The 15505-nt window shown below is 38.6% G+C and overlaps 1 protein-coding gene across 2 annotated transcripts in view; it reads right to left on the reverse strand.

The window, feature by feature from the left end:
* Positions 1 to 15148, reverse strand: part of LOC150098347 (uncharacterized) — a 35679-nt gene extending 20531 nt beyond the window's left edge. The window contains exon 1 of one of the 2 annotated variants that reach the window (XM_090405087.1): positions 14028 to 15148. In XM_090405087.1, the coding sequence (XP_090261213.1) occupies positions 14082 to 15089 (1008 nt within the window). In that variant the 5' untranslated portion in view covers positions 15090 to 15148 and the 3' untranslated portion in view covers positions 14028 to 14081. Of the gene's footprint in view, positions 1 to 13745 lie in introns of both variants that reach the window. The other variant, XM_090405086.1, reaches the window with a different exon arrangement.
* Between the last annotated feature and the right edge of the window lie 357 nt (positions 15149 to 15505).

The following is a 15505-nucleotide window of genomic DNA, read 5'->3' on the forward strand; positions in this document are numbered from 1 at the left end:
AGCAGTCTTTCCTCCATTTCTGAGCTTCTTACAGCCTCCAGAATATCTTGCCACCTTCTTGATATTTATTTTCTACGTTATTACCAAAATAAATATTTTGGTAATAACATAGAAAATAAATAGAGAAAAGCTAAACACAGTTTTACACAGTGTTTAGCTTTTCTCTGAATCAATCAGCATTTTTTTCAAGGCTTGCCACTGAATCTCCAATATTTGGTTCATGTTCCCAAATTCTTTCATTTTTTCTTGAATAATATTTGTGTATGTTAGTCTACAGTTCACATCTGAGAGCTGCTCAACTTTTATTCACTTTAATACTTTCTTACATGTTCTTCTTTTAAGCATGAAATTCAATTTTATCCTGCTCAAGACTAAATGGTGATCACTTCCAATTTCAAATCCTCTGTACATGCTAGTGTCCTGCACCAAGGAAAAAACATCACTATCAACAATAACATAGTTCAATGAGACTTTTCTTATTCCTTGTCTCCATGTGAATTTGTGCACATTTTTATGTTGGAACATTGTGTTAGTAGTAACCAGTCCATGTCCCAAGCAGAAATCCAACAGGTATTTGCCATTATTATTAGCTTTGCTCGTTTATCCAAATTTTCCGAAAATATTTTTGTACGTCTGACAATCGCTTCCTACTCTGCTATTTAGATCCCTAACAAGGACTAACTTTTCCTTTTTCAGTGTCAGTTGCTTTCTCTAAAGCCTCAAAAAATTCTTCCACTTCTACCTTAGTAGAATCTTCTGTGGGACCATAGGCACAAATAAGTCTCATTGTTCAGTTTCCCATTCTCATAATTGCCCATATCACTCTACTTGAGACTGCCTGCCATTCAAGAAGATTAGCCTCGTATTTAGTGTTGAATAATATGGCTACTCCTTCTTTTCCTTGATTGTCACTGCCTGAATATAACATTTTGTATTTATTGCTCAGAAAGATCTCACCAGTTTTTGCCTTTTTTGTTTCAGTCACCCATATTATGTCGATCTGGTACTTATCCAATTCCACAGCTTGCTCCATTTTTTGCCATTCAGGCTTCTTATGTTGATAGTACCGATCTTGAACTCTGGTGATGTTAAGTTGGGGTGAGTTTTAAAAAATTTCAAATGATGGGATACAAGTTTTGGATTTATTAACATTGTCTCATGCAGTAATATTAGAAGATGTCACTACAATGTCAACAGTTGGAGAGAGAACGATCATATGGTTTTGATGAGGAAGCAGCTAGGCAGATACAAGCTTCATGGAACAAAAGAGATGCATGGAATTACAGAGCAGGTGACCAAGATAAATTAAGGAAACAGACTGGAAGTGCATAGTGGCTTGATATATTGAAGGGGAGAGAAACCAGCAATGCCTGGGACTTGTTTCAAAATGTACTTATGAGAATATCAGATTGTATACGTAAAGTTAGGAAGATAAATACAGTAGGAGGGAAATGGACGAATCATGGAATTATACAGAAGCTTCAGAGAAAGAGAATGTTATTGAAGAGAAATAAAGAACAAGGTAACCCTCAGCACTATGAGGAATATAACACACAAGCTAGAAGGGTGACAAGTGCAGTGAGGAAAGAGAAATTAGCATATAAAAGGAGATAAGGGTTTTGCTTTACTGCTTCAGCGAGAAATATTACAGTTGTGTCACCAGTAGAAGAAAGGTGAATATGAAAGACTAACTTTAGTTGCTGGAGATGCAGTGGAAATATTCAGCAAGTATTTCATGTAGGGGATTGGGAGTAGTTTTGAATAAAAATAGGAAGGAGACCTAAGACTGACAGTTTAGGAATGGAAGTATTTAGAATATTAAGTAACCTTGATGTTTAATAAGGCTGGAGGATGGATGGGCTATCACCTTGTGTTATGGGAATGTGCAAATGAGCTGCAACTGCCCTTAATGGCTGATCAACAGAGGAACAGCAACAGGAACAGGCTCAGAAGTTGAAAGAAAAATAGTACCACTGCATAAGAGAGAATCCAAGCCAGCAGTGTCAAACTACAGGTCAGTGTGTATATCAAGTGTAGTAGTGAAGTCATTAGAGAGACAGAATACAAACTTGGAGTGATGAAAATGGAAATCTTTAAGGGGAGCATCATGGGTTTGTTAAGAGGTCTCACTTAAATAAATAAATAACTTAGTTACCTTTTACAACAGGGTAACTTTTACAATAGGAAATGCTTATGCAGTGATTATCTAGACTCTGCTAAAGCATTTGATAGAGTACCACATGATAAACTACTGTCAAAATTAGCAAGATAGGATGGATAATTAGTTGGTAGATTAGTTGCAGGGATGGTTGACTGATAGGGACCAGAAAGTTGTATATGGGGGTGTAGTGTTAAAAAAAAAGAAAGGTGATGATGAGTAGGATACTACAGGGTTCTGTTCTAAGACCACTGTTAATTTATATATCAATGATATAATTCAGGGTATGAGAGGAGATATTCAGTTGTTTACTTATGCTAAACAACTATGGAGGGAATTTAAGGAGAAAGGTGACCGGCAGGCACATGAATGGTATAAAGCGCAGGACAGAAGGGTAACGAGTGTGGTAAGAAAAGCAACGGATTATACGGGAATTGTGGTGAATGAAGTGGAAGTGAGTAGTCTATTGCAAAACCTCAATGGCAATACATCTGTGGGATTGGATGGTATACCAGCTCGTGTTGTACGTGAAGCGGCTAAAGAATTGTCAGTACCCTTGACCATTCTGTTTAATTTCAGTCTCAGGTCTGGGTTAGTCCTGAAGGGTGGAAAGAGGGGAAAATAGTTCCACTGTATAAAGCAGGTTCCAAGACTGCTGTTGTAAATTACCGACCGATTAGCATATCAGGAATCATTGTCAAGGTCTTAGAGAAATTAGTCAAGAAAAGAATACAGGATTGGATAGATAAAAATGGGATACTGTATGGGGGACAACATGGTTTTGTGAAGGGTAGATCATGCCTCAGTAACTTGCTCACGTTTTATAACACAGTGACGGCTGAACTGGATAAGTGTAATGGGTTTATAGTGATTCTACAGGACCTTGTCAAGGCCTTTGACAGGATACCACATGGAACTAATCAGCAAACTGGATCAGATGGGGATGGATATAGGGTTGATGAGATGGATAGGAGGGTGGTTGATGGAGAGATACCAGAGAGTAGTTTATTCAGGAGTGGAGTCCAAAAGACGGCTTGTGACTAGTGGTGTGCCGCAGGGTTCTGATCTTGGACCACTACTTTTCAATTTGTTCATTAATGATATAGGAAAGGATCTGAGAGGAAGTGTTCACTTGTTTGCTGATGATGCAAAGTTGGGTAGAGCAATTATGAGTGCACAGGATGTCAAAATTTTGCAGGATGATTTGGATAGTTTGGAGGACTGGGCTAGGGAAAATGGATGTCAAATTAATGTGGAAGAGTGTAAGGTTATGCATTTTGGAGTGAAAAGATTAGCAGCAGTATATCACATTGGTGGAACCGTACTCCAGGAGATTGATGAGCCCAGGGATTTGGGAGTGTTGGTGGACAGGGAGTTGAAGTTTAGGGGGCACATTGCAAAAGTGGCTAAATCAGCTCATCAAATCACTTGGTTGCTGAAAAATATTTTAACAAGCAGAGACAAACAAGTTATTGTTCCTCTATATCGAGCCTTGATAAGACCCCATCTAGACTACTGTGCCCAGATATGGGCGGCAGGGTTTCTTCTTCATGGGGAGAAGGTGGAGAGGATCCAGAGACGAGTGACCAAGATGACAGCAGGTGGTCTGTGGAATGAACCTTATGAGAACAGGTTGAAGATTTGTGGGTTGCAAAAATTGGTTGATAGGCGGAAAAGGGGTGATATGATTGAGGCATTCAAATTACTGAAGGGTTTCTATAAGATTAATCCAGAAGATATTTTTGAGAATAGGACTGGTGGTGGGAGGACTAGGGGCCATACATGGAAGCTGGGCAAGAATGTGGTTAGCAGGGGTGTTAGAGCTAGATTTTTTACTTGGAGAGTGGTGAATGAGTGGAATAAGGTGCCAGAGTCTGCTGTGGGTGCTAAGACCGTGAACACGGTCATAGCACCCACAACAAGAGTTCAAGGCGAGGTATGATAGATACTGTGTGAATGTCGAATAGTTGTTCTTGACATGAGGGAGGCGCTAATAATATAGTTGTTAGGGCCTCCCTCGATGAGTCTGTCGACTCCTTGGAGTTGCCCGAAATAATAATAATAATTATAAAATCAGGAAGAGCTACATCAGAAGTTCTGATGCGATGCTGTAGCAAGAGGATATGAATTGGCTGGTGGCTGAGACTGAAGAATGGGGGATGTCACTTCAATGTTGCTAAGTGGAAAGTTACGTACTTTTGGCCATTGATAATGAAATGAGGTTTATCATACTTGAGTTGACATGGGATCTAGAGATCTAAGCTGGAGAGGGAAGTTCAAGGGACACATGAAATTTGTAAGGGCTATCAGAAAATTGCAGCCATAATGCAAATAATTCTTACAAGTATAGATAAGGAGGTGAGAATTCCATTGTATAAAGAACACCAGTTAGGCTATGTTTGGATTTCTGTGCATCGATTTGGTCACTTGGCTATACTGGCAGTAAAGAAACATTGGCAAGAGTATATACAGGTGATATTGACATATGGTGATAATATAGGTGATAATTAAGACTGTCTCAGGACTCTTGAATGTTGAATACGAGGACAGATTAAGAGAATGAACTTGGGGGATGGGAAAAGAATAGGTGATATGATTAAGATGTAAAATGGTTAGAGCCTATGAGATAGATATGGGAGAATTATTGCATAAGTAATGGGATAAGAAGAGATACTAGTGTTGTGAATAAGGAAGTGGAAAGGGGATTGAATTTTTCATGACAGGTGGTCAGTGAGTGGAATGCTTTGCCAGAGTGGGTGGGTGGTGAGCACTCCAGTGCTGAATGTTTTCAAGGCAAGGTACAATAGTTATTGTGGCATAAGCCCATTCAATCTCCCATGGAAGTCTTTAGACTTTGTAAAAGCTTGAAAGTAATGGTAATTTACATAACAGAATTCCATACTTTATTCTAACAAATGCCTTGGCAAAGTCCAGTAGTACCACCATGTCATCACTGCCATTATCCAACTCAGCTGTCACTTCATTATAACAAAAAAGTCAAGTGAGTAGTTATTGAGGCATGACCTACCCTTCACAAAACTATAGTATTTTCTCACCTACTTCCTATAGGGGAATAAAATGCATTAGCTGATTTTTTTTTTCATTCTCATTTCTCCTATATCTTCACTACTGAGATACTGATTAATCAATAATTTATTACCTTGGAGCCTCCTTTATGCAATGGAACTGTTTTGTTGTCTTTCTATTCTCTTGGGACCACCCCACAGCTGAGACAATCTGGTCAAAGGCACTGCCAATTCTTTAGAACATTCTGATATATAAGCTTATATGCCATTTAATCCCACAGGTGTATTCACATCAAAGTTCTGTATATCCTATGTACATCCAGTTCATCTACCCCTCCTTTCCATGTCAGCACCTGCCATTTTTGTACTGCAGTATCTCCATCTAGATGATTATAGCTTTGCAAAGTGATCAATTAGTACTTCAACTATATCATATATATAATGTGTATAAGGCTCTAGAGTCGCTAGAGAACATGGCAGGGAATTTGAGCTGTGCTGAAAAACAGTGCTTTTTAATCGGTGAATAGTCTTGACTTCTGTCGAGATTTGTGCTACGTTGTTTTTCTGGAATACAATTGTCTTTTTGTGGCTGTTTTTGAAGTTAGTTGTTGTCGCTATATTGTATATTTTGGTTACCAAGAAGACGGGGTCGGAATCGGATACATACTGATGAAAGAGAAGACAAAGATAACATAACTTTTCATTATTTAGTTTTATTTTATTTATATTTAATATACTTAAATGTTTTGTTTGTACTTTTACTTATATAGTTATACTCCCTTATACTTATTTAGCATTTAGTTGTAATAGTTCCTCGACATATTTTGAATAACGGCAGCAGCTGTTAAAATTGGAAATGACGTATCACCAAGTCCTCCCACATTTAAGGACCGCATTTTGCGTGATATCATACGGATTTTGTAGCATGCGGGATTTGGGGAATGTATGCATCTCGGCAGTTGTATATGTAGCAGGTGAGAGAAGGGGGAAATACATATATGTGCAAAATGCAGGCGATGGGAGGAACTCGGTGAGTTAGAGATGACTATAACTGACCTCACTGAATCAGAAGAAGGAGAGGCATTCCCCATGTAGAGAGATGAGTGGTATGACAGAGGGTGAGAGAAATATGAATAAAATAATGAGAGTGGGGAGTATGGAAAGTTTGAATGATTGTGAAGTTTTCAGAGATGGTCTCAATTGGGAGGATGAATGGCAAATAAGAATGGCTGACCTGCAGAGAGAGAGAGATAGGTGAGCTGAAAGAGCAGGTGGAATGAGATGAGAAGTGTGAAAGAGATGAATGCAAGGCAAATCAGAGTAGGAGAGAGAGAGAGGGAGAGAGTTATGGGAATGATAGAAGAGGAGAGAATAGGAACAGTAGAAGAGAGGGAATGGGAAAGAGTTACAAGAATGATAGAAGAGGAGAGAATGGAAACAGCAGGAGAGAAGGAATGAGAAGAATGTGAGAGAGCACTGGAACCAGGGATAGAGTGATGTCAGGAAGGCAGGTAAGTAGGGGAACACAGAGAGAAAGTGTTAGAGGAGAGAGAGTGAGGGATGCATGTGAGCAATCAAGGAACAGGGTGGTAAGAGGTGTAATGTATGGGGACTCAATGATCTGTGGTGTGCAAGATAGGATGTGTGAGAAGTGTTTGCCTGAAGGAATGATAGAAAGTGTGGCTATGGCAATTAAGAGGGGTGAGAGGGTGGATGAAATGATTGTGATGGTAGGAACAAGACTTGAGAGGTAATGTGAATTGGGCAGCGAGAGATATGAGATTCTTGCTTGAGGTTGTATGAAGAAGATGCAGAGAGGAAAGATAGTGTGCCTGTTGCCTAGTTATGATAGTAAAGAGCTGAGCAGAAGAGCAGTAATATTGAATAACATAATAGCTAGAATGTGTCAGAAGAAGGGCTGGAATATGCGGATGCTTGGAGGGTGTTTGAGGCATCTCAAGAGATTGCTGTTCTGAACGAGTCGGTGTGTCAATGCAGGGAAACTAGAATGCCCAGGGTGAATGGTAGAGGCAGTGGCGCACTCAGGATTTAATCTTGGAGGGGGAGGGCCGAGTTGAGTAGACGATTAAGAATACACACTATGCATCGCATATGACCTATGACTGAGCATCTGCAATGATAAATAAAAAAAATAATAATTTTAATTAGGAAAAGATTTTTGAAATTTTTCTAGTGTTTATTCCTTTTTCTTTGAGGGGTGCCAGGCCCCCCTCCCCCTCTGGGTGCACCACTGGTAGCCTCTTGTGGGAATGGGTACTTGGGAGAAGGGGGAGACATCAGGTAATGCTGAGCCCAGTGGAGTCTAGATGGGATAATGCTGGGTATAGAAACAGTGGCATTTTTATGCTTTATACTAATGCCAGGAGTATCCGGAATAAAGGAGTGGAATTGGTGGCGCTGATAGCATCAGCCTGGCCAAAGACTATTGGGATCACTGAGACATAGTTGACAGAAGAGGATATAATAACAGGAATAAAGTAGCAGAGTACAACATTTTTTGGCAGGATAGGAAGGGAAAGCCTGGTGGTTGAGTAGTGTTTATGATAAGTGACGACTCATGTCCTCTAAGAGCGGAGGCTTTGCAAGGCAGTGACACTAATGATTTTGAAAGCATATGATGTGAGGCAGAGGTGGGCAAGACAGGGTATTTAGTGGGGTGTTGCTACAAACCAAGCAGCACAGAGGGTGGAGACCAGGAGATGTTTAGACAGTTGAGCTTGGCAAGAAGAATGATTGTTATGGGAGATTTTAACTACAGCAGAATTAAATGGGGAGAAGAAGATGCATTTAACAATAAGGGAATGGAATTTCTAGAATTCTTGAGGGACAAATGTCTTGGGCAACATGTAATAGAGGGAATAAGAGGTTCAAGAGTGTTGGATTTGGTCATAGCATCAGAAGAGTTGATAATAACTGAGATGACATCTCTCCCACCAGTTGGAGAGAGTGACCATGTGGTTTTGACTTGGAAAATGAATAGACATGCAGGAGTATCAAAGAGCTCCTTTGACCTGGCTTTTTTCAATGAAAGTTTGGCCATGGGAAAGGTGCCCAGGGAATGGAAGGAAGGTTAAGATAGTGCTATTGCATAAGGGCAGTAGCAGATTGGAAGTGTCTAATTATAGGCCAGTTTGTGTGCCATCAGTAGTTGTTAAGATCTTGGAGAAATTAGTGAGGGACCATATACAGTATTGGGCAGATGAGGGTAATGTTATCTGTGAGAGTCAACATGGATTTGTGAAGGGGCGCTCTTGTTTTAGTAATATGCTAGCCTTTTATAATAAAGTTACAAGAGCAATAGATGAGAGAAAAGCATTTGACAGGGTGCCACATTGATAAGCTGATGTTTAAGTTGCAGCACATGGGTTTGGATGTCAGGTTGGTCAACTGGATTCGCAGCAAATTCGCTCTTGTTTTAGTAATATGCTAGCCTTTTATAATAAAGTTACAAGAGCAGTAGATGAGGGAAAAGCATTTGACAGGGTGCCACATTGATAAGCTGATATTTAAGTTGCAGCACATGGGTTTGGATGTCAGGTTGGTCAACTGGATTCGCGGCAAATGAATGGGTGTGTCGGTTTAATGCAGCAAAATGTAAGATTTCGAGGTTTGGGATACATCGATGGGATGCTGCATACTCTATTGGAGGAAGCAGGAGAGACAAGAAATCTGGGGTTGATGATTGATAGAAACCTGAAATTTAGGGGACATATTGCAAAGGTGGTGAAGGTAACACAGAGGATTGCTGCAATAATGAGAAGGATGCTGACCTGCAGAGATAAAAGAGTTATCATTCTGCTGTATAAGATCCTGATCAGACCACACATGTAATGTGTGGTCTGATCAGGGAAGACTATTGTTCTCAGATTTGGTCCCCAGGATTTGAAGGGGATAAATTAACTGTCGAAAGAGTACAAAGGCAGATAACAAAGACAGTTTCAGGACTGTACAATGTTAGTTATAAGGATCGGCTGAGGGAATGTGGACTGCAGAGTTTGGTGGATAGAAGAAGAAGAGGTGATATGATTGAGACTTTTAAATTGTTGAGAGGTGGTTACAGGGTTGACATTGGGGAGTTCTTTCACTTGGTTGAACAGCAGGAAGGAGTAATGACAAGGGGCCATCACTGGAAGTTACGAAACAAAACATTAAGCAAAAGGGGATGAGGAGTGGTTTCTTTGCATGGAGGGTGGTTGAACCATGGAATGCATTGCCTGATATAGTGAGAGCGAGAACGGTCAATGAGTTTAAGGAGTGGTATGGTAGACTTTGTGTTTCCTAGGAGGGACCTCCCACGGTGAGTCTTGATAGACTGCGTTTCCTAAGAAGGACCTCCCGCAATGAGTCTTTTGACTCCATGGAGGTCTGAATAATAATAATGTTGCGATCAGTAACCTAATGCTATTTTAATTACATTTCCATCTATTTCCTGATCACAACATTATATAGTAAGCCTATAACCATTACACTATCTCCAAATTTCAGTGTCCTCTTCATTACTGCTTTCCTCAATTCTTGCAATGGTTCTAAATTTCGGGTCTTTGTTTACCATTACCAAGGACTTATCTCCTCCACTTCTTTCAATATATCTTCATTAAATGAATGCATAGAATCTCAACCTTGCTTTCAACATATGTGGAATTACAGTGGGAAGTATGGAAAGTTCACCAAATCAGAAAGTTCCACCAATTCCTTATGGCATGCAACAGTATGGAATGCGGAATTGTGTGGAAAGGAGATTAAGGAATGATGAAGGAATATTTTTAACAGTAAAAATGTTTGAATAGACCAAAGGTTAGCTGAATGAATAGGATACGTGTAAAATGAATGAATAAGATTACACAGAAATGTGCAATACCAGGCAGAAAGTAATAATTAATTAGAGAGTTTTTTTACTTGTAGAGGGGTAATCACTGTCCTAGAAACCAAATTATGTTTCTAAAACCACTGCCAACTATAAGCAAGTCTTATACTGGACAATGGAAATCATCTACTACCTAAGAACATTCATAAACATCAATGACACAATGGAAGTCATGGCTGCAGCCTGTTGTAAAGTCAAAATTCTATCTGCTCAGCCTACCAGAACATACAGTGGCACATCCAGATTTTGTAAAGACTTTCTATATATTGCTAAGACCAGTCAGATGGATGAGGTCAGACAATAAATAGAAGTTAAGGTAGTGTGGTCTTTTTGAGCCATTATTAACTTAGATGTTAATGATATTGCAAATGATATAAATAATATGAGGTTGTCTGCAAATTAAGCAATATTGAGTAGCAACAAGGAATAATGAATTGATTTAGTGGCTACCTATATATAATTAGTGCAGATGTAGTGAGGAAAGTGAAGGAAAAAAGAAAAGGATCTATGGAGTATAGTGATGTGAAATTTAGGTGCTGTATGCAAGAACTGTACAAACAGCATAAGAGATTAAGGAAATTTGGCACAAAGTGCCATCATACAAGCTTCTGATCAGACTGAATTTCTACTACTGTATACAGAATACTGATAGAGATTTTGGAAAAGCACCAGATATGATGAAAGATCGAAGGAAATCCTGAGGGGGGGTGTCTTTTGTCTTTTTTTGGGGGGGGGGCAAAAAAGACAAAAACACTAGAAAATTTTCCAAAAATCTCTTCCTAATTAAACTTATTTTTTTTTTATTTATGTTGTGTCATGTCTTCTATTTCTATACTACTTATGAATTAGTGGTTACATAAGGTGGGAATACCCTATAGCTCTCGGGAATCACAGCTGCTGTGAACACAAGGCGAATGAGGTAGTACTTGGGCGGACTGAGCACTACTTCGTTTGCCCAAGCTGGGCCAAAGGAGATCATGGGTTTCATGTATTGGCAATCACCGCAGATGTCAATCATACACCATATGCAATGCTTAGTGTCTATTCTTAAATCGTCTACTCAACTCAGCCATCCCCAAGATTAAATCTTGAGTGCAAGGTCACCCCCCCCCCCCACACACACACAATTTGCATTACCTGAGTAGTGCAAAAAATATTTTCATAGTATGGAAAGAGCTAAGAACAGTCCATCTCTGGAAGTTTGTATAAGAGAATTTCCAAAAATTCTGAGTTATAGGTGTTTCGGATAGTAGAGCAGTATGCAACTGGAATGAAATGGCTGATAACGTGCAAAGAGCAGAAACAGTAAATTAAATTAGGGCATGACTAGATGAGTACTGTTTGATAGCCCTCTCACAAGGAATTCCAATTCCTTGGAGACCTAGTAATAATAATAATAATAATAATAACCTGTATATTTCATAATGTCTGTGAATGGCTTTTCCAGATAAAAACAAAAAAATTGTATACTAATGAAAATATGATAAACTTCATTATTTAAGCAGATAGAAAACCTATTCTGCAAAGCCAAGATATTGCTATTAGGCAAAATGCTGCATTGCTCAACTGGAAGCTGATGTTTATTACAGTGCAGGTATCTCCACAGAGGCAGATGACTCATTGTAAGAGATCCATTATTCACACAATACCTATAACACCTCTCCTTAAACTCATTCACTGACGAAGCACTTGCAAACATCTCTGTGGCTACCTATATATAATATAGGTAACCACAGACAAAAAATCTAGTCCTAAGACCCTTGCTTATCACATGCTTACACAATTTCTGCAGGAGACCTCTTGTTCTTTTCCTTCCTGCCATGTACTGAAAAAAATGATATAATTCTATCACGTTTCATCATTTTTTGTCTATCAGCTAGTTTTTGAAACCTGCAGACCTTTAATCTATTCTCATAGGAAGCATTCTATAGACCTGCCACAATCTTTGTCACTTGTCTCTGGATCATCTCCACCACTTCTTCATTCTCATGGAATCCATAATAAATTTAGTTTAATCCTTTATCCAAGTGTGAGCAAACAAAGTGTGTGCCTGAAAGTATCTTCAGGACTGGGGTAAGGTGGTACAACACCGGGAAACTCGTTGCAAAGGTGGAGCAAGCTAACATCACTCCTATCTCAGTATCTCCCATAATGCAAAACACATCTCCTTGCGGATATGTATAATGTTATGCATTAAGGGAAGGGCCACTACCCAGACTAGTTTCGACCTTTATTGAAGTGTCTTCAGTGGGAGCCAAGCCCAAGTGGAGATACCAGGCAGAAGCATTAGCAAGGTCATCTCTACCTATAGGAGTTGCCAAACGGTATGCCACCTTTTTATTAAATTACTCTGGATTTAGAGAATGATGTTAGTGGCCCTTCCCTTAATGCATAACATTATACATATCCGCAAGGAGATGTGTTTTGCATTATGGGAGATGTTAGCTTGCTCCACCTTTGCAGCGAGTTTCCCGGTGTTGTACCACCTTACCCCAGTCCTGAAGATACTTTCAGGTGCAAACTTTGTTTGCTCACACTTGGATAAAGGATTAAACTAACATTACCATGGAATCCAGATTTACAATCTGTGCATAGTAATCCAGATGTGGCATATTAAAGCTTTATAAAGGGGAACAATAACTTCCCTATCCCTGCTTATTAGTGTTCTTCGATGAACATGTAATCTGATGTCTTTGCAATATGCCCTCTAAACTTCAACTGTGTCCACAATCATTTCCAAGTCCCTGGCTTCATCATTGTCCTACAGTTAAGTTCCATCAATATAGTACTCATCTTGTGATCTCTTCCCAAAGTGCATCACCTTCTGCTTGGCCATATTAAACTATTTCTCTAATACTTAACCACCACTTTTGAGATTTTGATTAGTCTATATGCTACTTTGTTTATGTTAGCACTTCACATAGTATAGCGTTCATGATGCAGATGTAAATAAAGGCTGCAATAGCATATGGCCTTTACTATATGCATAATGAACGATATGATCTAGCTAGATCAAAGAAGCAATCTCCTAGATTCTTAACATTTTTGCAACCTTTGAACAATGAGTAAGAAGAAGAAGGGCGAGCGAGTTCTATTTTAATTTATGTTTCTGTTTACAACTGGAGACCTCATTAATTAAAATGGCTCTGTAGTAAACTTAATAAATTATGCAATTTATTAAGTAATTACGTATTCGATGAAATCCCACTAAAAGTCCCAAATTATTTAAAACCACACTACTTATTTAAGCTAATACTAACCAAAGTCATCAACCATATGTACAGTATATGATTCTGAATTATTTCATGCCAATTGCAATTATTAATAAGCGATGATATAAAACTACAAATGGTGGAAAAAATAATCCAACACTTCATGTCCAATCTAAACAACCACTTACGCAGTTCCTTTATAAGTAACATTACATACTGATAAAATTCTGAAAAAAAAAAAAAAAACACGTAGAAACATGTATAAAAATTATTTCACAGAACAATAGAACGAGTTTATACACTATAAAAAAGTGATTATATAAACCCATACAGAAACGTTTTACAACTGTATGGGTTTATACAATAACTTTTTTTTTTTTTGCGATATTAAAACCTATACAAATTCGAACCGCGTGTCGCCAAAGTAATCAAATTACCAAAGTACATTATATACTACTATTTACCTTTTAAATTTCTGGCAAACAAGGATTGTATGAAAATGAACATCTTGTGAAAGATAAACAATCGCAATTATTCCCAAACTGACGACGAGTGATTTTCGAGTTTTGCATAATCTTTAATATAATACAGTAAATCCTCATTTAACGCCATCGTTTCAGTTCCTAAATGTGCAAACTTCCAGCGGATTCGATTTTCCAGTCAAAATTAGTTGAAAAAACTTACACTTTATATCATTCCTGATGTTACTTATACGTTAAATTTCTAAAATATGCTGTAATGCTCACCCAATAACGGTTAACTTTGTTTATAAAAGGTAGTGCGGTGCCTGGAAAGGTTACTTAATACGACAACGGAGCAGAATAGTCTGTATCCACTTCCTCCTTTATACGAAAAGAAAGAAATTGTTCAAACACGGATGAATAGTTTCTAGTATTGTTTTGCTCATAAATTTCCTTGTAACATTTAATACTATCGCTGATTGCCGTAGTTACTTGGAAACTGCGTTCTCTATCCGGATCGTCCTTAGTAAAGATTTCAAGTGCATCTTCTATGAGCTGAAAAGCTTTTGATAACCGTTCTGTAGTTATTATTTGGGAGGATAGTGTTTCAGTTTGCTTTTCTTCTTCAACAAAGTTTTCTGTCGCTTTCCCAGTCACTTCACACACCAATGGTGTATTAATCAAATTACTACGTCTTTTGAAACGTTCAAACCAACCACGACTGGCATTGAAGGTTTCATCTTGCGAAATGTTACCTTCCTCCTTTTTGAAATCTTCATACAAGCTTTTAGCTTTTGTTTGAATTGCTGCCATACTAAGAGGCACTTTGCGATGAATCTGCTGTTCGATCCACACAACCAAAAATCTTTCCATATTTTCCATACAGCTGTTTCTGGCGCGACTTATCATAGCAGCACTTAGAGGTGTCCCATTTTGCGCGCTTTCTGTGATTCTGTCAGCATTGGAACGGATTGATCTAACAGTTGTCGCTGGCAGTCCAAGCGCCCTTCCGATATCAACTGCTCTTTGCCCAGAATTAAAACGCCTTAAAACTTCTAATTTCTTTTCCAAAGTAACACTTTTCCTTTTCCTTTTAAAACCAGTCTTACTTGCTCGACGTTTTTTATTTAAATTAGGATTTAATTTCTGCATCTTTGTGATGATGTTATTAGCATTAGTACGAATTGTTCTAACCGTTGTAGGAGGCAACCCAAGTGCTCTCGCTATATCAACCGATCGTTCTCCAGCATCACCCCGCTTTATAACCTCTAATTTCTTTTCTAAAGTGATTCTTCGTTTCTTAGAAACAGGCTTAATATTATTACTTGCTGAGCGCGCCCGACTCATGTGTAATTTGGGATAAAATCACCAAATATCAATGCAAAAAAAGGTTCCTGATCACAACATCAAACCAATATAGAACCACGAAGAACGAGAAGGGAAGTTGCGCAGTAATACAACAATACTGCTGCCCCGGTTATAAAAGACGTAATAGCGAACATTGCGACGTAAAAAGCATAATGCTTCCTCTTATATATTCGACACTTAAACAATTACATATGTTACAGTTCTTGGAACCAAAGAATACTATAGACTGGATGCTTTTAACCCCATTACGTTCTTTATGAATTATGAATTTTCGAGGAAAGTTAATGTGAACTACTTTGTACCGCATGAATGTATGGAGTGAAAGATCGCGTACTGCGCAGCCCCTCCACGCAATGTTTAGCGCATCACTCCATTTTGACGAACTGAGTAACACG

This window comes from Typopeltis vanoorti, chromosome 15, assembly GCF_054136105.1.
Source record: "Typopeltis vanoorti isolate ZY-2024b chromosome 15, IOZ_Tvanoo_1.0, whole genome shotgun sequence".
Taxonomy (NCBI): Eukaryota; Metazoa; Arthropoda; class Arachnida; order Uropygi; family Thelyphonidae; genus Typopeltis; species Typopeltis vanoorti.